The following is a 15,813-nucleotide window of genomic DNA, read 5'->3' on the forward strand; positions in this document are numbered from 1 at the left end:
GGATTCTGGTGGTCCTCTTCCTGCAGGGTTCTGGTGGTTCTCCTCCTACAGGGTTCTGGTTCTCATCCTGCAGAGTTCTGGTGGTTCTCCTCCGGCAGGGTTCTGGTGGTTCTCTTCCTAGAGGGTTCTGGTTCTCATCCTGCAGAGTTTTGGTGGTTCTCCTCCTGCAGGGTTCTGGTGGTTCTCCTCCTACAGGGTTCTGGTTCTCATCCCGCAGAGTTCTGGTGGTTCTCCTCCTGCAGGGTTCTGGTGGTTCTCCTCTGGGTTCTGGTTCTCATCCTGCAGGGTTCTGGTGGTTCTCCTCTGGGTTCTGGTTCTCCTCCTGCAGAGTTCTGGTGGTTCTCCTCCGGCAGGGTTCTGGTGGTTCTCCTCTGGGTTCTGGTTCTCCTCCTGCAGAGTTCCGGTGGTTCTCTTCCTACAGGGTTCTGGTTCTCCTCCTACAGGGTTCTGGTTCTCCTCCTACAGGGTTCTGGTTCTCATCCTACAGGGTTCTGGTTCTCATCCTGCAGAGTTCTGGTGGTTCTCTTCCTGCAGAGTTCTGGTGGTTCTCCTCCTGCAGGGTTCTGGTGGTTCTCCTCCTACAGGGTTCTGGTTCTCCTCCTACAGGGTTCTGGTTCTCATCCTGCAGAGTTCTGGTGGTTCTCTTCCTAGAGGGTTCTGGTTCTCATCCTGCAGAGTTTTGGTGGTTCTCTTCCTACAGGGTTCTGGTTATCATCCTGCAGGGTTTTGGTGGTTCTCCTCCTACAGGGTTCTGGTTCTCATCCTGCAGAGTTCTGGTGGTTCTCCTCCGGCAGAGTTCTGGTGGTTCTCTTCCTAGAGGGTTCTGGTTCTCATCCTGCAGAGTTTTGGTGGTTCTCCTCCTGCAGGGTTCTGGTGGTTCTCCTCCGGCAGGGTTCTGGTGGTTCTCTTCCTATAGGGTTCTGGTGGTTCTCTTCCTACAGGGTTCTGGTTCTCATCCTGCAGGGTTCTGGTGGTTCTCCTCCGGCAGGGTTCTGGTGGTTCTCTTCCTATAGGGTTCTGGTGGTTCTCTTCCTACAGGGTTCTGGTTATCATCCTGCAGAGTTTTGGTGGTTCTCCTCCGGCAGGGTTCTGGTGGTTCTCTTCCTATAGGGTTCTGGTGGTTCTCTTCCTACAGGGTTCTGGTTATCATCCTGCAGGGTTTTGGTGGTTCTCCTCCTACAGGGTTCTGGTTCTCATCCTGCAGAGTTCTGGTGGTTCTCCTCCGGCAGAGTTCTGGTGGTTCTCTTCCTAGAGGGTTCTGGTTCTCATCCTGCAGAGTTTTGGTGGTTCTCCTCCTGCAGGGTTCTGGTGGTTCTCCTCCGGCAGGGTTCTGGTGGTTCTCTTCCTATAGGGTTCTGGTGGTTCTCTTCCTACAGGGTTCTGGTTCTCATCCTGCAGGGTTCTGGTGGTTCTCCTCTGGGTTCTGGTTCTCCTCCGGCAGGGTTCTGGTGGTTCTCCTCCGGCAGTGTTCTGGTGGTTCTCCCACACAGGTCCGGTCTCCAGCCGTCCCGCTGACTCAGCAGCTTTTCCTTCTCCGACACAAATAGTCTTTAATCCCGTGAGGAGCTTTGTCTGAACCGCCAGCTTCAGCAGTAACGCCTGCAGGATTGAGCTCCCTGCCGCCTGGCTGTGGGTCAGAACCGGGTCATATCAAACATGTTTCTCCCAGAACTCTGCAGGTTTCTGAAAGAAAAGACTTTAAAATAAAGCAGAATGCGTTCATTTGTAGTCCTTTTTACTGAATGCATGTGACGTTTGAAAGTCATTTGAAAAACTAGAATGAAAAATCCAAAATTCTTGGACTTCATTTGCTGTTTTCTCTGTTTTTCTTCTTTTGTTGCTCAGTTCAGAAACACCATCATGTTAACACAACATCCTGATGAAAGGGCTTCACTCCAGCTCTATGCCAGATGTAGGTTCTGACAGCTTTCAAACGTTCAACAAGCAGCAACACTAAACATGACTTAACATTCTACTTTGGAGATGACCTCTGACCTCTGTGTGCTGCTGTGACCAGAACTCTGCAAAGAACCCCTGGTTCCTGGTGGACCTTTTGTCCTGATCTCAAATATGTTTTTGATTTTTTTTTTTTAATTGATCCCATAAAGTTTGAGACTGATTTAGAGAAAACTGTGTTTAAGTTGATTTAGGCCAAGCTGTACAAACTGAATGAAGTTTTTAAAGAAACTTTTTCGTAGTCTGTTTCTGTTTAATGCTTAGATAGAAAATCCATCAAACTTTTTGGTTGGACACGAATGCAGGATTACAGGAAGGCGTTCTTTTTCTGCAGATTAGACCTAAAGTAGGACAGGCGGGGGTGCTGAGTGCTGCCTGCTGAACATTTTCATGTCGGAGCTGAGCTGCTGCTGATGACTGTGAGGTCGTGTCCTCACATCCACTCCAGAAGGTCAGAGGTCAGGAACTGATGACAACATCAACAGACATGTTTTATTTAATATCAATTATGTATTATTGTATGTATTATGTAAAATAGACAAAACTCTATTTTAGGAATCAGCATAGGGCATGCAGATTAATTGTCTAAAATATGTGCAGATTATTTTTGTTAGAAAAATCATGACTATGATTAAAAATAACTATATCAGAAAAATTAGACATAACACTGTTTTAGAAATCTTTATAGCATGTGCAGATCAAGTATCAAACATATGCGCAGATTATTTTTTCAGTAGAAGAATCAAATCACTCAAAAAAGTGCGTAATTTCTTTTCAGAAATGGAAACTTAATGCTTCCTGTAGTTCTACATTTTCTCCGCTAGATGGAGACAGCACACCAAATTTATGACTATCAGGGCCACAAAAAGTAATATTACGAGATTTAAAGTCGTAAATTTAAGACTTTCCCCCCAAGTCATCGTAAATTTTCTACTCTTTTCTCAAGATTTAACGTCGTAAATGTACAAGATTAAAGTCGGAGTGAGTCTACAGTCCATCGAGTGAAGGCCGCGCAGCCGCAGAGCAGACCGACCAAACAGTTCGGTAAAGTCAGAAAGATCTTCACAGATTCGGACTTCCGGCCTCAATAACTCTTCTGATAAACGTTCAAATGTGACAGCAAGTATCTCAATCCCTTTGTATTAACCCAGAGAGTGAACTACAAACGCATTTCAAAAGAAAGAAGATGTTTTTTGCCTTTTGATAAGAATTGTTCTCTTCGAGGTGTGAATGCAGACATGCAGCGAGCTGGCTGCCAAGGGACCGTCAACAAGTTTTTTATGTCTTAGAGTGCCTGATGTCAACAGATTTCTCTGTCTTTGTTAGTACAGCCCATCAGAAATTATGAACCCAATGCACCACTGCTGTACCTTTCAATTTGGGTTTGGGTTACGTTTTTCTCATAAATGTAGGACTTTAATTTACAGTTTGTGAACTGGCACAAATATGTCCTAGTTAAGAAACAGAAACAGGAATTTTACTTGGCAAATGGACAGTCATAAACACATAGGAGTTTAAATGGTACAGAAGGCATCACGGTTAAGGCGTGTATAGTGTACACCTGTCAGGTCATTGCGCACATGTGTCCATTTAAAATCTATATTTCTCTTAATCATGTCCGTGGAAGGGGATGTAGCTCAGTGGTAGAGCGCATGCTTTGCATGTATGAGGCCCCGGGTTCAATCCCCGGCATCTCCATGGATCGTTTTTTCTTTAACACGGTAAATCCATGTTGCTCTCGTACTTGTTGCACTTTTGAACTCCGCGATAGATCATACTTTTTTATTTTACTCGCGGATTACCATATCACCGTTTTTTTCTTGGCACTTTTAGCTCTTGTTCCTCGTTTTAGCATTAAACACGGGTGCAACAGTATCGTGCAACCGTTTGACATTCTTAAGATTTCATGTTGCGTTAAATTACGACTTCTTTTGCTTTTGGTATAAATAAATAATAAAAACTGACCATTATGAAAAAAAGGAAATCCCATTTCCAGGTAGTCTGCTGGGAGATGTTTATTTTTTCCAACGGACCCAAATGCACCAGGATTCCCCGCCCCCCCCCAACGGTAACCAAGGAGACGGGCGTCATGCTCCCTCGATGCTAACGGATTGAAAAGGTTTCTTCAAGCGTCATTTAGACACAAAAATGATTTTGAAGCACATTAAGACGCTTTTACCACCGCAGGTGAGTTTTCGGCAGTCTTTATGGTCGCTTTGGTGAGCTGGGTTGCTGTAAGGACTCATATTTCGACGTTTGGGTTGTTGTAAATTAGACTCGAGAAATGTTGAGTCCTCGCGCTGGTTTAGCTCTCTGAAGTCTCGGTTAAGCGTTTTTAAACGTCTGAACTGATGAGACGAGCTTCGCCCGGTCCCTCAGTCTGTCGGAGCAGCCCTAGTTGTTTTTTGTGCATCTCGCAGGAAAAGGTGGCGAAGCTGCCGTGCTTGGCGTGGGCTCCGAACAACAACAAGGTGGCCGTGTGCACCCCCGACAGGGTGGTGCTGCTGTACGACGAGCAGGGGGAGAGGAGGGACAAGTTCTCCACCAAACCGGTGGACCCCAAGGTGAGACACGTCCCGCCGGCGTGGGAAACCCCCCCGAAAAAACGGTTAATCTGTGAGGTCATTCATGACGTCACTGTCTGTACTGTTAGGGTTCACAGAGAGACTAGTGTGTTGCTCCTTTATCTACAGTTTATTTGAATCGATCTTTATTTATACAGCAGTTAACAACAATATGGAGTTCATTCGTCTCAATATTCAGAAATGCACACACGTTTCATCTGATTCACACACGTTTCACACATGCGCAATAGGTGTTTCTCACGAATGTGCACGCTGTTTCACAAAAACACAATAAATGTTTCAGAATCACAATAGGTTGTGAATCAAAGCGTGTGTGTTTGTAAAACAGTTTGTGTGCAGTTCTAATTATTGAGGCTGAATTAATTCCATAACACCTTCGGCGTTGTTGTGACTTTATATGATGTTGCTCCGAGTTACCTTTTCAGTAAAAATGGGCTAGAAGGAAAACAAAAAATGTAGCAAATTAAGATAAAATATTTAAAAACAACACTTCAAAACTACACCAGGCAGTTAAATAGACAAGACAAAATAATTTTAAAAAATTAATAAAACAATTAGAAAAAATATATAACTCAGAATTAAAGACCCACTCCGAGGAAAATTTAATTTTTAGTTCTTTTTTTTTGTTCACGTGGCATTTTTTTGAAGATGGACAACATTTATACCTAATCTAGGCTCATAACTGTATTTCTGACTATTTCTTTATTTCACTTTTTGTGAGTCAGCATCAGATGAAAAAATGTATTCTAAAAAAGATTGTATTTGTGATGTAGAGGCAACAATGGGCGGGGCCTCAAGCTCCCTGCTCCGCCCCATTCTGATTTATTCACTGTCAGACAAATAGATCCATGAACGTCTTTGTTTTCCTGGTCTGATCTGGAATCTGGATCAGAACTGCACGGATGGGTCTGAGGCGCTGTAAGCTAGCAGGGCAGACTGTAAACGGGTAGATGATGGGAAGTGGGGGCAGAGTTGCTCCATGCCAGCAGTCAGAGGTGAATTTCTGATGAACTCCTGCTGCTCTGCAGGTTTGTAGATTTTGGCTAAAAACAGCATCATCATAATTAAAAGAGCACTGGGAGCGCCGTGAGCATGGACCAGACTGGAGGGGGCCGGTCTGAAAACAGCTGAATGTAACCTCCTCACCATCATTCCTGCATGTTTATGAAGCCCCTCTAACTGGGGGGCTTTCCTGGTCTTTCTGCCGGCCCTGATAATAACCTGCTGGTGTAGTTTGCGTTCCTGCAGTGAACTTTTCAAATGTCCCGTTTTGTCAGTATGGGAAGGACAGCTACGCCGTCACAGCCATGGCGTTCTCCCCAGACTCCACCAAAATCGCCATCGGCCAGTCCGACAACATCATCTTCGTCTACAAGATCGGGGAGGATTGGTACGAGCCGCGGTGTCCGCCCTGCTGTCGTTTGCTGCTCGTCTGGTGGTGACGGCTGTCTGTGTCTTTCACAGGGGAGACAAGAAGACCATCTGCAACAAGTTTGTTCAAACGGTAAGAAGAGACGCTGAAACCAGAACCCAATCGTCTTCAAGCTGCACTTCTGATCCACTTTGCAGAACTTTAGTGAGGAAGAGTGCATCACTTTAGTCTGGCAGAGGCTGTAAGGGTCCAAGCTGATCAGAACCACAGAGTTTTGGTTTCTCTGGTTAAATTGCAGGTGATCGAATCTGGTCCAGGATGGTAGTGTTGCATTAGTGGGTGGTGTCACATGGGGGAGGGGTTGACCACTGCATGCTGGGAAAACTGCTTTGGGTGGTTCTTTTAGCAGGACACAGAGCAGGCGAGTGCAGCAGCGGCGAGGACCGTTCCGTGCAGCCATGGTGAGTCTCCTCCCTGAAGTCTCTGTCCCGCCTTTATTCGCAGACCTTCGTGACCTGCCTGCTTTGGCCCGAGGAGCACAGCATCGTTTACGGGCTGGCTGACGGGCGGGTAGGTCGCCACAACATCCTTAACAAACCATCCTCATGTGGAAGACACACATTTATTTACTACGATGAAGAAGCTTTGAAGTGATGGCGTGAAGTTTCAGTTTAGGAAATAAAACATTTCCAGAGTAAAACGCTCTTTTCCTCAGGTGCGTCTTGCTGACACCCTCACCAACAAATCCTCCACCATCTACAACACGGAGTCCTTCGTGGTCTCTCTGACCTCCAGGTAAGCGCCGCGCTCACGCTCGTGGCCCCCGGGGGCTTCAGCTCGGTCATCTCCGCTGTGTATCAGTGTCTCCGGTAGCGGCGTCCTGTCGGGGCATCACGATGGCACCATTGTCCGCTACTTCCTGAGCGACGACGGGTCCAGAGAATCTCAGGTACAGACTCCACCCGGGATCCTCTGAAGGTCTTGGTTCTGGTCCCACAGAGGTGACTGTGTTTCAGGGGCAGCTGGTGAGGCACCCGGGCCCCCCCTACGCGCTGGCCTGGGGCACAGACAGCTTCCTGGTGGGCAGCTGTGACAAGAAGGTGGTGGTTTACGACCGAGAGGGTCAGGTCCTACAGACCTTCGACTACAGCAGAGACCCGTCGGAGAAGATGTTCCACGTGGCGGCGGCCAGCCCCAGCGGGCACACGGTGGTGCTGGGCAGCCATGACCGGTCAGTGTGTGTGTGTGGGGGGGTCTCCACTGAACTCTACCTCAGAGACGTGTTCAGACCGACCGTCTGTCTGCGTCCAGGCTGCGGGTGTTCAACTGGGTTCCCAGCAGAGGCATGTGGGACGAAGCCAAGCCTAAAGAGATCTCCAACCTTCACAGCATCACCAGTCTGGCGTGGAGGAGGGACGGCTCGCGCCTTTGCGCCGTAACTACTTCCTGCTCCTCAGACCGACGTGGATTCAAACTCTGCTCTCATTTCTCTGCTGTCCGTTCTGTGCTGACAGGGAACCATGTGTGGGGGGGCGGAGATGTTCGACTGCTACCGGAGGAGAATCAACTTCAAGAAGAAATTTGAGATCACCTACGTCAGCCTGAGCCAGGTACCCAACATGCCTGGCTGTCCACTATCTAAGTCTTTTGGGGCTTTGTCTCAAACCACTGCACCACCACGCAGCCCAGATCATGACACTTCCTCCGCAGGCTGCAGGCCTTTTGGGTTATCACAGACGTGAGGGATTTGTTTGCCTTCTGTCTGCAGGTGATTGTCAGGAACTACTCCACAGGAACACGGGTGGTGCTCAGCTCCTACTACGACTACGAGATGGGGGAGGTGAGAATCATGGGGAAGGACCGCTTCCTGGTGGCCCGCACCTCGGACTCCATCCTGCTGGGAGACCTGATGACCAACAGGCTGAGCGAGGTCATCCCACAGCCATTCCATGTCCCACCGCTCACGTTCCCATTCAGGGGGATTCACTCTTCCCGTTTGATGCCCTTCCAGGTTCCTTGGTCTGGTTCCGGAGGAAACGAGAAGTTCTTCTTTGACAACGAAAAAGTAAACTGACTTTTTTTTCGGTTAAACAAAAGTGAAATGTTTTTTCTGCTTCGTTTTACAAGAGAAAGTCTTTTTTTTTTAGGTCTGCATGATCTTTAACGTCGGCGAGCTGAGCCTGGTGGAGTACAGCAGCAACGGCGTCCTGGGCTCCGTCCGGACGGAGTTCATGAACCCCCACCTCATCAGGTCAGCAGCTCTGCAGGTCCGTCATGTCTGGAGCCAGCATGTAAAATCTTTGGAGTTTAAACCTTTCAGATAGTGAATTCTGAAGGATTTCTTTCCAACAGTCATCTTAAAAACTAGTTTGTGTGCTTGCAGCACCGACCACAAGGTGGCAGCATTGAGTCTGGTGTTAGATGCTGAAGTGTCTGAGAGCCTCATGGCAGCAGAGCAGCTGCAGAAGTTCCTGCAGGATGGACGTTACACAACCATCATTCTAAACTCCCTCTGTTTGTGTGTCCAGTGTGCGACTAAACGAGCGCAGTCGGTCAGGACTTGAAGACAACAAGAAGCTGGCATATCTGATCGACATGAAGACCATCGCTGTCGGTAGGAATTATTGTCACTTTGTTGTTCTGGCAGAGGAACCTGAATTCTGATGAATAAAGTCATTTCAGTGATGGAAACGTGGATGACAGATGTGTTTGGTAAAGAGAAGCTGCTATTCTCTTTACAGCTTTAAGTTCAGTGGACGAGAACTTCTGCTAAATTGTATGACCAAGAAGAAGTTCTGCTGCTGTGACTTTGTCAGCTGTTTCTTCAGAAGGACACGAATTTTTTCAGTTTCTCTGAGCTGAACGTCCTGCCGGCCTCTGAGGCAGACGAACATCTCCACATGACGGAATCAGCCTCTCTCACTGTGCTGCTGTAAACTCACCCCACCTCTCTTTGGATTCCACTACAGTGGACTTGCTCAAAGGCATCAACGTTGGAACCATCAACCACAACTCCAAGATTCTCTGGCTGGAGCTGAATGAAACCGGGCACCACCTGCTCTTCAGAGACCGGAAGCTGCAGGTGAAGGCAGGAGGAGCAGATCCACGTGTGCCGACAGACGGGTCCGTGTCCCAGAACACGTCTGCAGGAGGTCATGATGTAAAGGTCACCATAACCTCCTGCAGACGTCCTCCACCACAGCTGAAGCTGAAGCTGGCGGCCGGTCCAGGACGTCCCCAGCCTTCGCCCACCATAGCTCTGGCGGCCCCGTGACCCCGGAAGGAGTCAGATATTCAAGCATCATCTCTCTGTGGATGTTTAGCTCACATTCAAATATTTTTCCATCTTTACATTTTTATAAATATTTCAATTGGTTTTAATTGAGTCAATAATGGAAGTTAATGAAGAAGTTCCTCCAGTTTTTGGGTTGCAGACGCCTAAACTTTAAACTGCGGTGGAAGCGTGAGACAGTCGGCTTCCTGTGGGATGTTTGCTTTATTTATTGAAATACAGTTGATTGAAATGAAGACCCCGCCCCCCCTTTATGAGTGACAGTGTGAGTGAGGAGCTGCTGCCGACCTTTCCCTGTTTCACATGTTTAGCAGAAACAAACTCGGTTGAAAGACGGCGGTCAGGAGGAGGTGGATCTCACAGCTCCGTGTCTGAAGCTCCTGTTCAAATGCTTCCTCCTCAGCTCCACCTGTACGACATCAAGTCCTCGGCGAGGACCACCCTGCTGAGCTACTGCTCCTTCGCCCAGTGGGTGCCCGGCAGCGACGTGGTCGTGGCCCAGAGCGACAGGAACCTCTGCATCTGGTACAGCGTCGACAGTCCAGAGAGCGTCACCACCTTCCCCGTCAAGGTGAGACGGGATGGAGGCGTCTGCGTTTAAAAAATAAAAAAGAGCAGAAAATGATGGAAAAAATGGATCCAAACGGCTCTATGAAACCACCAGAGGGTTCTTCTGTCTTCTTAGGGAGACATTACTGAGTTGGAAAGGGCAGAGGGAAAAACCAACGTCCTGGTGAAGGAGGGGGCCAACATGGTGGCGTACACACTGGACGAAGGCCTCATCGAGTTTGGAACCGCCATCGATGACGGAGACTACATCAGGTGTGGAGACAGGCTGGAGCAGCACCAGCTTCCTGCAGCTCCTCTAGCATTTCCTCAGCTCTCTAAGGACAGCTGAGCGTCTAACCAACACCTCTTTGGTTCCTGGTTTGAACCCCTTGGAGCTGAAGCCCCATCAGCTCAGAAGAGAAAGCTATTGAGAAAAAGAAATGTGATCAAACTGGATCAATGGTGTCAATCACTTCATGAGCTTCTGTGGAGACTGAGAGATGGACGGGGGACGGATGACGGGGGACGGATGCTGACATCCGTCTGCCTGCATTCCTTCCCCGGCCAGAAGCTCATGAAGTGATGGACAACATTGATCAGCTGTTTTGAGATCAGTGTTGGAGTTCCTGTTGTTCTTCAGCATTAAAATGTTTTCTAACTTCACGCCGAAGAACTTAAAGCTGCGAGATCATCTCACCAAAAGCGCCAAAGCTCTTCAGGAGGAGCAGATAGAGATGAAACCTGGATGAGAGAGGGCGTAGCTGCAGAGACAAACTCCCTGTTACACCTGAATAAAGATGTAAAAGAATACACCATGGATGAAGGTCCTCCTCCTCTTCATCTGTTCCCCATGTAGCTGGTGCGATTTCGGTCTTCATGCAGCATTTGTGATGTCATCATTTAGGTCAAATCCACGCTGTCCTGCGTGAGGCTTCGGTTTCCTCTGAATAAGTGCATCACGTCGTGTCCCTCCTGTGGTGAGACACGGGGGGGGTCTGAGGAAGAGCCTGTAATGAGTTTCTGATCCGGGACGGCGGAGCTCCGTCAGGCCGCGTTCACTCTGTCCTTCAGCCTTCAGGAGTGAAACTGCAGCAGATGCTGATGCAGCGGCTCCAGCTTTATGATGTTTTTGCCTTTGGTCCTCAGAGCCATGGAGTTTCTGGAAACCATGGAGATGTCGGCAGAGATCGAGGCCATGTGGAAGACACTGAGCAAGCTGGCCCTGGGGGCTCAGCAGCTGCACATCGCAGAAAGGTGGAGCACACACCCACACCGCTCACCCGAGGAGAGGCAGGCCGAACGCCACACCTGAAGCCTTTACATCATCAAAGAAACCCGTCTGTCTGACAGAGCCGGACGCTGAGCATGTGCCCTCATGATCAGAGGCTGAATAACCCCCCCCACAGTGAAAGTTTAACTCTGAGGCCCGCATCAGTCTGACCTCCCCCTCAAACTTCCCCCTCATCAAAGTCAGTCTTCCGTGTTTCATCCTCTTCATCATTTTTTCATCTGATAGAGACGCTGCAGATTGAAATTCTCTGTCATCAATAATTCACTAATGCAGCTCCCATCCTGAAATGTGGGAAAGATTCGTTTGTCTTAATGAGGGACTCAGAAACTTTGAATTGAAAGAGTTCAGAGTAAAACATCCAGACGGTCTTCAGCTTCTGATGAAGGTCTTTGAGGTTTTGCTCACTCGCTCTCCGCTGTACTCTGCATCTCGTCTCGCAGGTGTTTTGCCGCTCTGGGAGACGTCTCTATGGTCCGATTTCTCCGACAAACCAGCGACGTGGCAGACAAAGTTTCCCAGGAATCCGTACGTACCCCTATGAGCGCTCGGGACACGCCACCCGTGGTCACGTGACCTGCAGACTTCAGTTTGGATGGAGTCAGCCGTTCCGTTCATCTGCAGGATTGTTCTAGTTGTTGGTTGGAAGAACAGATAGAAATGAAAGCAGTCTGAGCTAAACCAATGGACAAACATGAAGGATTTTTCATTCCTGGAAAATCAAATCCATCATGTTCCAAAGGTATTGGTTCACCTGCCTCGACTCACTTATGAGCTGAAATGTCGTCCCATTTCTAACCCGTAGAGTTCAGTGTGATGTGGCTCCACCTTTGCAGCTGTTCCAGCTTGAACTCTTCTGAAAGGCTGTCCACAAGGTTCAGGAGTGTTTGTAGGAGTTTCTGACCTTTCTTCCAGAAGGTCATTGGTGAGGTCACACACTGATGTTGGTGGAGAAGGCCTGGCTCTCAGTCTCTGCTGTAATTCATCCCAAAGGTGTTCTATGGGGTTCAGGTCAGGACTCTGTCCAGTTCATCACACCAGACTTTGTCCTCCATGTCTTCATGGACCTTTGACCTTTGGTCACTGCTGCAAAGTCATGTGGGATGAGGAAGCGGCCGCTCCAAACTGTTCCCTCAAGGTTTAGAGCATGGAATTGTCCGGAATGTTTTGGTATCCTGAAGCATTCAGAGTTCCTTTCACTGGAACTAAGGCCGCATTTACTCTGCATGGTTCATGTGACCCAATTCCCATTTTTTCCTCTCATGTGGCACAGATCAGATATGACCGGTAAACGTGGAAGCAGGACAAAAGCGCATGGATTCTGATTTTCTCAGATCGGATTCAGGCCTCATTCATATGTGGAAATAAATCGGATATGAATCGGATACGTGCATTAGCGTGTGCCATGTAGAAGACAAATCGGATATTCTCCAGTAAATGCGAGTCGTACGTCAGTGATGTCAACTCAGGACACCACCAACTGAGATCACATGACTTAATAAGGTGCTTTTGTGCTGATTTTGCTGTTGGAGGACAGCTGGAGCCCCATCAGCTGTTACCTTTCAGCCTCAGGCTTCAGACCGTAGTCGGAAACCGCTGTTATTTCCGGTCCGGTCCCGGTCGGGACACAAACGGTAACTTATCAAGCGGGACACCGTTGCTCTGGAACAGGCTAGAAGCCGTTTATTTCTTTGCTTGGATCTTACTGTTAGCACAACGTCTGCAAACACTTCCTCATTCAAAACATAAGCCGGCCGAGCAGCCCTCCTGTTTCCTGTCCCACGCATCCCCTCAGGAGCGCCCAAGGCAACGCCTCCTTCCGTCGCTGCGTTGCCTCCATGACAACCACAGTCACACAAAAGAAACGCAACAAAAAGGGGGGGGTTTCGCCATGCTAAACGTTTGCCGTTTGGACCAACGCACATCTTCTAATAGGGGTTTTATTACTGTTATTATTATTATTAAGGGCCTGCTCGCACATAATTTTTTTAATACGTGCGGTCAGTGCTCAAATGCTGCTACGTTATGTCGTCCTGAGAACGTCTACGTTTGATAGTTTCAGCATTGTATAGTGTGAATGCAAAAATCGGATACGGGTCACTTTTAAAAGATGATGTAAGCGGGTCTTCAAAACAATCGGATATAGTCAGAAAATCGGATTTGGGCATCAAGACCTGCAGTGTAAATGCAGCATTAGAAACCAAGCCCAATTACTGAATAACAAGCCCACACCATGATTCTTCCTCCCCCAAATCTAACACTCGGTACAATGCAGTCCCAAATGTACCGTTGTCCTGGCAACCTCCAAACCCAGACTCGTCCATCAGATTACCAGATGGAAAATCATGTTTCATCTCTCCAGAGAAGGCGTCTCACTGCTTTGGCGTCCAGTGGCGGCGTGCTTTCCACTGCTGCATTGACGCTTTGCATTCACTTGGTGATGTGTGTTTGGATGCAGCTGCTCGGCCATAGAAAACCATTCCATGAAGCTCTCTACGTGCTGGACCTGGACTAATCTGAAGGTCACATGACGTCTGGAGCTCTGTAACAACTGACTGCAGAAAGGCGGTGACCTCTTTGACCTTCAGCATCCTCTGACCCCTCTCCATCAGTTTAGTGGTCGACCACTTGGAGGCTGAGCTGCTGTTGTTCCCAAACTCTTCCATTGTTCTGATAGAGCTGACTGTGGAAGATTTAGGACATTTCACCTCTGGATGTGTTGTCCGTGGCGTCCTGTGACGGTTCCACGCTGGAATTCACTGAGAGCGGAACATTCTTTAACAAATGTTTGTAGAAACAGTCTGAATGTCTGACTGATGATTTTATACACCTGTGGTCAGGCCAGGTGATGAGGACACCTGATTCTGATCATCTGGATGGATGAGCCAATACTTTGGATAACATAGTGTATGTAAACATGTTTTCCCCTGCAGTGTCATGAACACGCGTGTGCTTGAATCTGTCCTCTCCAGGGTGAAGACGGAGCATCTCATTACAAAGTTCAGGCCCGTCTGGCCACGCTGGACAAGAACTTTAAACTGGCAGAAATGCACTTTGTGGAGCGTGTGGGTAACGCTCTTTATTCAGACTGCACCTGAACACACCATCACTTCAGCAGCAGGTAAATGTGACTTATCCCACCTGTGTGTGACGTTTCACCTGCAGGGGGCGTTGGATGAAGCCATAGAGACCTACAAACGTCTCCACATGTGGGACGACGCCATCGCTCTGGCTGAAGCGAAGGTAGACGTGAACGTCCTGCAGTAGACGGGTTTCACACAGAACATTACATCGGGTTCATTCTACTCACTTTGGGACACAAACTGGTGTTTAGGGTTTGAGTCCCAAACGTCTTTGTCAGGATTGTAAAAAACAGCCTGAAGGAGAACGCTCACATCCCAGCAGTTTTAACCATTTCTGGTACATTTTCTGTACAAGTTTAAGCCTTCAATGCCACCCCCCACCCCACCCCCCACCTGCAGGGCTACCCAGAGCTGGACCGCCTGCGGGCGAGCCATTACCAGTGGCTGCTGAAGACCGGCCAGCAGAACGAAGCTGGGGAAGTGAAGGAGAGACAGGGAGACTTCCACGCCGCCATCGGCCACTACCTGAAGGCGGGACTGCCCACCAAAGCCGCCCGCGTGGCCATCAGCCGCCCAGAGATCAGCCGCAGCGCCGAAACCGTGGAGGCCATCGCCGCCAGCCTCGTCAAGGGGGAGTTTTACGAGAGAGTGAGTCAGACGTTGTGGTCAGAAAAGGGTCCAATCCTGGTCCCCCAGATCCACCCCCCTGACTTTTTTCCAGCTCTCTCTGCTGATTGGCTGACTCAGGTGTCTCCTGAACACACCTGATCCAGGTAATGAGCTGGAAGAAGAGCAGATAGATCTGAGGATCTGGATTGGGCATCTCTGGTTTAGGAAATACAACAGTGTTGGTTCTGTGGCAGCATGAAACCCTGTCCCGATCTGTCCAGGTGGGAGACCTGTATGAGAAGAGCGGGAACCAGCTCAGGGCTCTGGAGTGGTACCGAAAAGGCGGAGCCTACGCCAAAGGTGAAGCGTGATGCTCCATGCATCCTCTTCTCTAGGGGCAGGAATCCACTGGTTTCAGGTTTGACCCGGTCCAAAAGCCTTCATGAGAGGCCGAAGCGGAGCTTCCTCTGTGGATCCTGGGGGCGGGGGTTGAGCCGGAACAGGATGGAGTGGGTGTAGATGGATGCGAGCTGCTGGGCAGCAGGCCGATGGGCTGAGCGTCAGCGTCCAGTCCGGCCGAGCAGAGATAACGTTTCTCCTTCCTGCAGCGGTGGAGCTGGCTCGCGCGGCCTTTCCTGCTGAGGTGGTGAAACTGGAGAACGCCTGGGGAGACCACCTCGTCCAGCTGAAACAGATGGACGCCGCCATCAACCACTTCATCGAGGCGGGGTAAGAGGGGATGGAGAGGAGGAAACGTGACACACAAGGAACCAAACGCTGTGTCCTGACGGCTGGACGTTCAAAACGATTCTTCACGTCAGAATGACCAGACCAGGTTTCCTGGAACCTTTGGACCTCATGCTGAGAACCTGCGTTCTGTCCTCCTTTCAGCTACTCCCTCAAAGCCATCGAGGCGGCCATCGCCGCCCGCCAGTGGAAGAAGGCCGTCCACATCCTGGACATACAGGACGACCCATCCACCGCCAAGTACTACATAAAGATCGCTCAGCATTACGCCTCCATACGCGACTATGAGGTGACGAGACGTCTGCATGTTTGACCTCTGACCTAACGCCGCC

The 15,813-nt window shown here is 49.1% G+C and overlaps 1 protein-coding gene and 1 non-coding gene across 2 annotated transcripts in view; both read left to right on the top strand.

The window, feature by feature from the left end:
- Positions 1 to 3,582: 3,582 nt before the first annotated feature.
- Positions 3,583 to 3,654, top strand: trnaa-ugc (transfer RNA alanine (anticodon UGC)). The gene has a single exon. It is a non-coding gene; the product is annotated as a tRNA-Ala (tRNA).
- ift172 (intraflagellar transport 172) overlaps positions 3,623 to 15,813 on the top strand; it is a 33,386-nt gene continuing 21,195 nt past the window's right edge. Inside the window, exons 1-26 of the mRNA XM_004083309.5 lie at positions 3,623 to 3,677; positions 3,953 to 4,143; positions 4,377 to 4,520; positions 5,819 to 5,931; positions 6,006 to 6,045; positions 6,418 to 6,483; positions 6,629 to 6,708; positions 6,775 to 6,862; positions 6,930 to 7,144; positions 7,225 to 7,348; positions 7,428 to 7,523; positions 7,682 to 7,843; positions 7,925 to 7,978; positions 8,061 to 8,164; positions 8,442 to 8,527; positions 8,883 to 8,995; positions 9,609 to 9,776; positions 9,891 to 10,027; positions 10,901 to 11,008; positions 11,486 to 11,570; positions 14,015 to 14,107; positions 14,208 to 14,285; positions 14,525 to 14,773; positions 15,016 to 15,094; positions 15,343 to 15,463; positions 15,626 to 15,770. Coding sequence (XP_004083357.1) covers positions 4,105 to 4,143; positions 4,377 to 4,520; positions 5,819 to 5,931; positions 6,006 to 6,045; positions 6,418 to 6,483; positions 6,629 to 6,708; positions 6,775 to 6,862; positions 6,930 to 7,144; positions 7,225 to 7,348; positions 7,428 to 7,523; positions 7,682 to 7,843; positions 7,925 to 7,978; positions 8,061 to 8,164; positions 8,442 to 8,527; positions 8,883 to 8,995; positions 9,609 to 9,776; positions 9,891 to 10,027; positions 10,901 to 11,008; positions 11,486 to 11,570; positions 14,015 to 14,107; positions 14,208 to 14,285; positions 14,525 to 14,773; positions 15,016 to 15,094; positions 15,343 to 15,463; positions 15,626 to 15,770 — 2,787 coding nt within the window. The 5' untranslated portion in view covers positions 3,623 to 3,677; positions 3,953 to 4,104. The remainder of the gene's footprint in view (positions 3,678 to 3,952; positions 4,144 to 4,376; positions 4,521 to 5,818; positions 5,932 to 6,005; positions 6,046 to 6,417; positions 6,484 to 6,628; positions 6,709 to 6,774; positions 6,863 to 6,929; positions 7,145 to 7,224; positions 7,349 to 7,427; positions 7,524 to 7,681; positions 7,844 to 7,924; positions 7,979 to 8,060; positions 8,165 to 8,441; positions 8,528 to 8,882; positions 8,996 to 9,608; positions 9,777 to 9,890; positions 10,028 to 10,900; positions 11,009 to 11,485; positions 11,571 to 14,014; positions 14,108 to 14,207; positions 14,286 to 14,524; positions 14,774 to 15,015; positions 15,095 to 15,342; positions 15,464 to 15,625; positions 15,771 to 15,813) is intronic.

Source organism: Oryzias latipes, chromosome 24 (assembly GCF_053564925.1).
Source record: "Oryzias latipes strain Hd-rR chromosome 24, Olatipes_Hd-rR_3.1".
Lineage (NCBI taxonomy): Eukaryota > Metazoa > Chordata > Actinopteri > Beloniformes > Adrianichthyidae > Oryzias > Oryzias latipes.